The sequence below is a fragment of the Panthera onca genome, chromosome B1 (genome assembly GCF_046562875.1).
Source record: "Panthera onca isolate mPanOnc1 chromosome B1, mPanOnc1 haplotype 2, whole genome shotgun sequence".
Taxonomy (NCBI): Eukaryota; Metazoa; Chordata; class Mammalia; order Carnivora; family Felidae; genus Panthera; species Panthera onca.
Window position 1 is genome coordinate 162,267,007 of NC_138342.1, and position 8,505 is coordinate 162,275,511.

The 8,505-nt window shown below is 37.2% G+C and overlaps 1 protein-coding gene across 1 annotated transcript in view; it reads right to left on the reverse strand.

The window, feature by feature from the left end:
- Positions 1-6,749, reverse strand: part of LOC132692929 (A disintegrin and metallopeptidase domain 3-like) — a 114,795-nt gene extending 108,046 nt beyond the window's left edge. The window contains exons 1-3 of the mRNA XM_060655776.3: positions 6,687-6,749; positions 5,640-6,003; positions 5,030-5,109 (exon numbers count right to left, since the gene is read on the reverse strand). Coding sequence (XP_060511759.3) covers positions 5,030-5,109; positions 5,640-6,003; positions 6,687-6,749 — 507 coding nt within the window. The remainder of the gene's footprint in view (positions 1-5,029; positions 5,110-5,639; positions 6,004-6,686) is intronic.
- Positions 6,750-8,505: the final 1,756 nt, after the last annotated feature.

Sequence of the window (8,505 nt, forward strand, 5' to 3'; positions counted from 1 at the left end):
CCAAGACATACCATAGATTTGCAAAACATAGGGATAAAGAAAAAATATTAAAAGTAGAAAGACAAAATAAGTCCTTATTTTAAAAGGGAAGACCCATAAAGCTAGCTAGAGATCTCTCCACAGAAAGCCTTGGCAAGCCTAAAGGGAGTGGCATGATATATTCAAAGTGCCAAATGGGAAAAATCTGCAGCCAAGAATACTTTATCCAGCAAGGCTATCATTCAGAATAGAAGGAAAGATGAAGAGTTTCCCAGACAAACAAAACCCCAAGGAATTCATGACCACTAAACCAGCCCTGCCAGAAATATTAAAGGATACTCTGTGAGTGTAAAGGAGAGACAAAAAGGGACAAAGACAAGGATCAGAGAAATCACCAGAAACAACACAAAACAAGTAATAAAATGGCAATAAATATATATCTATCAATAATTACTCTGAATGCAAGTGGACTAACTGCTGCAATCAGAAGACATAGGTGTCAGAATGGAAAATAAAACAAGACCCATGTATATGGTGCTTTCAAGAGACTAATATTAGGACTAAAGACACCTGCAGAAGAAAAGTAAGGGGGTGGAGAAATATTTATCACCCAAATGGATGTAAAAAAAAAAGCTGGAGTAGCATTACTTAGATAAACTAGATTTTAAAAGAAAGAATGTAACAAGAGACAATGAAGGGTACTATATCATCATAAAGGAAACAATCCAACAAGAAGATATAACAATTGCAAATATTTATGCACTCAACATGAAGGCATCCAAATACATAAAACAATAAGAAACGTAGAGGAACTAATTGATAATAATGCAGTAATAGTAGAACACTTTTAACACCACACTTACATCAATGGGAAAATCAACTAAATAGAAAATCAACAAGGAAATAATGGCTTTGAATGACACATTGGGTGAGAGGGACTGAAGAGATATATTCAGAACACTCCCTAAAACAGCAGAATATACATTCTTTTCAAATACACATGTAACATTCTCCAGAACAGATCTCATATTAGGTACAAATCAGGCCTGAATACAAAAATCCTCAAACCATATCATGTGCCTTTTCTAACCACAACACTATGACCAGAAGTAAACCACAAGAAAAATGTGGAAAGAGCACAAATACATGGAAGTTAAAGAATATGCTACTAAACAATGAATCAGTCAACCAGAAAAGCAAAGAAGAAATTAAAAAAAAAAAAAACACGGAAACAAATGAAAATGAAAATACAATGATCCAAAACCTTTAGGAGCAGCAAGAGTGGTCCTAGGAGGGAAGTACATGACAATACAGGCCTACATCAGGAAGCAAGAAAAATCTCAAATAAACAACTTAACCTTACACTTAATGGAGCTAGAAAAAGAATAGCAAATGAAGCCTAAAGCCAGCAGGAGGGAAATAATAAAGATTAGAGCAGAAATAAATGATACAGAAATTAAAAAAAAAACAAAAACAAAAAACAATAGGTCAATGAAAACAAGAGCTGGTTCTTTAAAATTGATAAACTTCTAGTCAGGCTTATCAAAAGAAAAGAGAAAAGAACCAAGTAAATAAAAATAGAAATGAGATTATAAAAATAATAACCAACACCACAGAAATACAAACAATTATAAGAGTACTATGAAAATTTGTATGTCAACAAATTGGGACAATCTGGAAGAAATGGATAAATTCCTAGAAACATCTAAACTACCAAAACTGAAACAGGAAGAGACAGAAAACTTTAACAGACCAATAACAAGCAAAGAGATTGAATTAGTAAACAAAACACTCCCAACAAAAAACCAGATGGCTTCACAGGCAGATCATACCAAACATTTAAAAAGAGTTAATACCTATTCTTCTCAAACTATTCCAAAACATGGAGAAGAAAGAAAAACTTCCAAATTCATTCTATGAGCCAGCATTACCCTGGCTCATACCAAAATCAGATACCAAAACCAGATAAAGACTCAACTTAAAAAGAGAATTATAGGCCAATATCTCTGATGAACATGGATGTAAAAATGCTCAATAAAATTCTAGCAAACCAAATCCAACAAAACATTAATCATTCACCAAAATCACGTGGGATTTATTTCTGGGCTGTAAGGATGGTACAATGTTCACAAATCAGTCAACATGATTAATAAAATGCCACATTAATAAAAGAACCATATGATCATTTCAATAGATACAGAAAAAGCATACAACAAAGTACAATATGTATTCATGATAACAACCCTCAACAAAGTAGACTTAAAGGGAACATACCTCAACATCATAAAGGTCATATATGACAAACCCACAGCTAATTATCATCCTCAAAGGGGAAAAACTCAGAGCTTTTCCTCTATGGTAAGGAACAAGACAGAGATGTCACCCTCACCACTGTTATTTAACATAGTACTAGAAGTCCCAGCCTCAGCAATCACACAACAAAAAGTAATAGGAGGCATCCAGATTGGCAAGGAAGAACTAAATGTTTCATTATTTGCAGATGGCATGATTATCTAGATAGAAAAACCTACAAGATGCCACCAAAAAACTGCTAGAACTGACACATACATGAATTCAGTAAAGTCACAAGATACAAAATCAATGTACAGAAACCAGTTGCATTTCTATATACCAATAATGAAGCAGCAGAAAGAGAAATTAAGAATCCATCCCATTAATTTAAATGAAATTTAGCACCCAAAACAATAAGACACTGGGAATAAACCTAACTGAAGAGGTGAAAATCCGGTACCCTGAAAATTATAAAACACTGATGAAAGAAACTGAAAACATCACAAAGAAATGAAAAGATATTTCATACTCATGGATTAGAAGAACAAATATAAAATATAGTCTATACTACCCAAAGCAATATACACATTCAACGTAATCTCTATCAAAACACCAATCACATTTTTCACAGATATAGAATGAACATTCCTAAAATTTGTATGGACCACAAAAAACACGAATAGCCAAAGCAACCTTGAAAAAGAAAAGCAAAGCTGGAGGCATCACAATTCCAGGCTTCAAGTTATATTACAAAATTAGAGTGATCAAAACAGTATGGTACTGACACAAAAATAGACACGTAATCGATGGAACAGAATAGAAAACCCAGAAATAAACCCACAATTATATGGCCAATTTATTCAACAAAATAGGAAAGAATATCCAATGGGAAAAAGTCTCTTCAATGATGTTGAGAAACCTGGATGGCAATATGCAAAAGAACAAAACTGGACCACTTTCTTACACCATACACAAATATAATTTCAAAATGTGTTAAAGATCTAAATGTGAGACCTGAAACCATAAAGATCCCAGAGGAGAGCACAGTAATTTTTTCAACTTTGACTAAGTTCTTTCTAGATATATCTTCTGAGGCAAGGAAAACAAAATTAAATTCATCAAAATTAAAAGCTTCTGCACAATGAGGAAGACCAACAAAACTAAAAGGCAACATACAGAATGAGAGAAGATATTGCAAACGACATATCTGATAATGGGTTAGTAACCAAAACATAACAAGAACTTAAACCCAACACCAAAAAAGCAAACAATTCAATTTAAAAATGGGTAGAAGACACAAATAAACATTTCTCCAAAGAAGACATCCAGATGGCTAACAGACACATGAAAAGATGCTCAACATCATTCATCATCAGGGAAATGTAAATCAAAACTACAATGAAATAGCACCTCACACCTGTCAGAACGGCTAAATGGCTAAAGAAACAACATATGTTGGCCAGGATGTGGACAAAGAGGAACCCTCTTACACTGTTAGTAGGAATGAAAACTAGTACAGCCACTGTGGTAAAACAGTATGGAGTTTCCTCAAATAGTTAAAACTAGAACTACCCTATGACCCAGGAAATGTACCACTAGTTATTTACCCAAAGAATGCAAAAATACGATTTCAAAGAGATACAAGTACCCCAATGTTTATAACAACATTGTCTACAATAGTCAAATTATGGAAACACCCCAGTGTCCATTGATGATGAATGCATTAAGGTGATACAGACACACACACACACACACACACACACACACACACACACACACTGGAATATTACTCAGCCATAAAAAAGAATGAAATCTTGCCATTTGCAAGGACATGGATGGAGCTAGAGAGTATTAAGCTAAGCAGGTCAGTCAGAGAAAGACAAATGCCACATGATTTCACTCATGTGGAATTTAAGAAAAAAACAAAAGAGCAAACTGGGAGGAAAAAAGAGAAAAAAGGGCAAAACCAAGAAACAGACTCTTAACTATAGAGAACACACTGATGGTTATCAGAGGGGGAGGAGGGGAGAGATGGGTAAATCGGTGATGGAGACTAAGGAGTGCACTTGTAGGAGTACCAGGTGTTGGATGTGAGTGTTGTATCACTAAATTTACACCTGAAGCTAATATTACACTGTATGTTAACTACCTGGAATTTAAATACTTAAAATATAAATAAGAAAAAATAATGGGCACAAATAATATATATGTTACACAAATGTCAGAAATTATACTTAATGAATTATTCATAAAAATCATGCTAATATTAAAAGAGCTTTACCATTGAAAAAACATTCTGTGCTACCTAGATTTGACAATGTACATGCTTTATTGTAATCATATGAAAAATAACAGTACTTACATTTTAACAAAGATTTATATATGTATATATGAGCAAATATAGGCATTCTTTATATATTGTCATTTTAAAATGACAAGATAAATTTTATCATGACCTCACTTATACAGAATATTTAAATGTCCATATTTTCTAGACAAAAAGTCCAGTAGACTGTATATAACATTTTGTGTGATAAGGATTTGGGGCACTTTTTTCTGAGTCTGTGTTTTAAAAATATTTCATAATGTTCATTGGGAAATGAAGAAAAATCAAGACACCTGCTTTCATTCAGACAAAATGACACTTTAACACAGCAATTAGAACACAAAATTTCAAAGGAATATATGCATGGGCTGATTTGGGTCACGTAGTCCAGTAAAAATAAAGCACTCAAAAAAGAAGTGATTTCTTAATTACATGCGTTTCTGAAACTTCACCATCGGTGTTTGTCTCTATCTTCCGTGGCACTGTAATTTGTAGAAGTGATGTTTCAGGATCTGCAGTAAGGAAAACGCCTGTAAGCATTCCCCAGTGCCTGCCAGCATCCTTATTCTTCACTGGTCCTGCCACTTCACATCACTCTTTGAACTTCCACGAACTCATACACACACACACACACACACACACACACACACACACACGCAGGCATGCTCCCACCACGGAATCAGACTTTGTGCATTCCAGAAGAGGCTACCTAGAAATGGGACGTGACCCTACCACCTTCCAGAGACACTTTGGGATTTGCTGACCTCCGCCCCAATAGGTGAAGAAGAGCTGCTCTGGGGACCCCACCTCCCAGAAGCTGCTCGCCCCCTCCTCCAAGTGCAGGGTCAGGCACGTGAGGACAACTGTCCCAGTCCTGTTCTGAGCCCTCCCAGCAGCAGGCCCCGCAGGACCCTGACTCTAGGCGGGCTCTGACGGGATGCAGGGCTCCCCCCAGCCGGGCACAGGGTTCTGGAGCAAGCTTCTGGAGCCCGCCACGCCCACAGGCTCTGTGACAGGTGACCCTCTACGGAGCAGGTCCTACACTCACGATGGCCGGCGGAGGTCAGCCGGCCCAGGCCTGAGAGGATCAGCAGGACAGGCAGCACTGCGCGTCCTGCCGGCCTTGACACGGTGATGGCGGTTGGCTGCGGAATGGCGGCCGCTCGCGCGCTTGGCCCTGAGCTCCGGGCCTGCAGGGAGTAGGGGCGGCGCGGGCGGCGGGGCGGTGGGGTGACGGGGCGATGGGGTGACGGGGCGATGGGGGGAGGGGCACGCGGCTGATCAGCCCGCCCCGCCCCTTCTGCTGACCCGCAAGCACAGCCACAGTCCCGGCGCCCACCCACCGCCCTCTGTGCTGTGGAGGCACATGGCAACCTGACCGGTGCCCACGTGGGCTTGGGTTTGGGCTTTATTTTCCAAACGCGGACATTTGAAACTCATTTAGGGATTACGTAAGAGTCATAAAGTAAAGTTTTCTCCTCTGGAAATGGACCGTCTACTGGTGAAGTGCTTGGCTGTGTCAATAGTCTACGTGATCGTTTTCTGGCACAATGGCTGAATTACTGTAGTGAAGAAAAAAATGGAAATTCACAATATGGTTAGTAGCAGACGGTTGCCTGTTTCAACCGTGGCTACTGCCAGAGTTCTATTTAAGTCTTAGGTAGAAACAAATATACACACGTGCACGCACGTAAAAAAATGTAAAAAATATAATCTAAATCGATTTTTCTATCCTTAATTTGTTTCTTAGAAAACTCTTTGTTTAAGGAAACTAAATAAAAAGTTAAATATGAAATGAGTGTACATATGTGTTTTAATCCCTTGACATGAGTTAGCAATTTAAGTATCAGACCAAAAATAAAAACAAAAAACAATGTACAACTATTAAATGATCCTGTAAGAATTACTTTATTTTTCCATTATTTATTCCATGGTGTAGAACTTGAGTCCTTAGGAAAATATGTAACTAGTAAAAGGTTAAATGTAAACTTTTTTCCCCATCAGTATGACATTGACAGAACTTTAATTTTTTGTCTTAATATGCAAGTTGATGACCTGCATAATTTCGATTTTACAAGGACATTTTCACCAACCAATTCTTGAGTTGTCCTTTCATGGGATACTTCTGATCACTGTTATGCCCAGAATTCATGTTCCCCAAATACCGCCAGGGAGCCGAGTCCGATGTAAAAGCAAAAGAGCCTTTATTCGAGCTAGCTCGAGCTCAATCCCCTACCTGCACCGACGCAGCGGTGAGATACCAGAGAGAGAGCGAGTTTCAAAAGCACAAAGGTTTTATTGGGGCCTAGGGGCAGTTGGTGAGGTAATGGCTATGGCGTCAGCCGATTGGCTGGGGAAGGGTCCGAGGGTCCCAGTTCGGTTAGGCAGGTGGGGGAGGGGGTTGCTCAAGGGGAGGAGGTGTGGTCAAGGTGAAGGACACAGAACAAGATGGAGTCAGCCAGTGTAGGCCCGCCCTTTCAATCACATCCTTGCATGCAATATTTATCCACAAAATTAAATGATTGTGTTTTCTCAGATTTTAAAAGAAAAATTTTTAAATGGAGAAGGCTAGACTTTAACAATATATATTCTATGTTCATGCTTTTCCTAAACCTAATTTTAGTGCCTATCAAGAAAATATTCTTACAATTAACAAATGATAACAGAAGAAATTTATCTTCAAAATAGCAATTCTGAGTATTTTACTAAAGTGTTTATAGCCTAATCATTTAGTCTTGTTGTGATACATGTTGTATGCCATATTCATTTATTTGAATATTTCTATATACCTCAAAATTAGTATTTTTATCTTTTTTGCCAAATCATATGAAAATTGATGGAATTAACATCGGGATTAATTATGGTGCTCTTAAAATTTCTTCCTGATTGTCTACAACATGATCAAATTTTTGAAGTCTAATATACATATATGCCACTTAAGGCATGGTAAGAATTAAAAGCTTGTAAATGGTTCTACTAAAAGTCTTTGTTGTTCAGTCAGGTAACCAAAAGGGGAAATTGCCTCTATTGTTTAAATTCGTTACTGTATTTCCAATGTTGGTATTGACTGCTCATTTTTAACGGGTATAATTTACAGACATTCAAATTATTTGAATTTAATACAACAATTGTTTTTTACATGCTTACTACAAGCCTGGAACCAGGCAGATGTGAAAATATACATGACAAGATACATGTTTTCAAGAACCCCAGAAACTAACAGAAAACTGAACATATACAAGAAATGAAATGTACATGTTAGAAATGTACACAGCTAGAAATGAAAAATTCTTTGTTACATGGATATTCAAAATTCTCTGGGAATATGGCTAAGATAATTTTGTTTTCTCTACAGATACTAAGTGAATTTAAAGGTGGCTGTGACATTTAAGATGTGAGCCATATTCAGATGAGTGAATGATTTATATGGACATCAGTGCATTATAGGATTTTGTTCTTAAATAATTACATAATTTAAAATTATCCAAGAATCTTAGGGCAAATCAATGATGGATTTTTGTGTAAGAATGAGAACTTGTAATGGCTTGGGGGTGGTGGTTTTGAAATGATGAGGACTAGAAACAACAGGTTTGCTAAGGGGAAGTTTTTGTGGTTTAGACCAAAGACGTCTACATCCTCAGGATTAGAGAGGCAAGAGAAGTATATATAGTAGAAAGATCAGAGAGATATTTAGGAAGAAATGTCAGTGCGTTTAATAATTTATTCTGGAGATTGATGACATTGTTAAGAGGACTAAGCCACTGGGAATGAAAGAGGCACCAATTTTTAAAGCAGCAAATTTGAATAGGAAGATAATGCATTCAGCTACAGATGTTGACTTGGAGATAGTTGTGGAATGCCAGGTATAGACATTGGAAATTGGAGTCTGGTGTCCCAGTGTTTGAGTT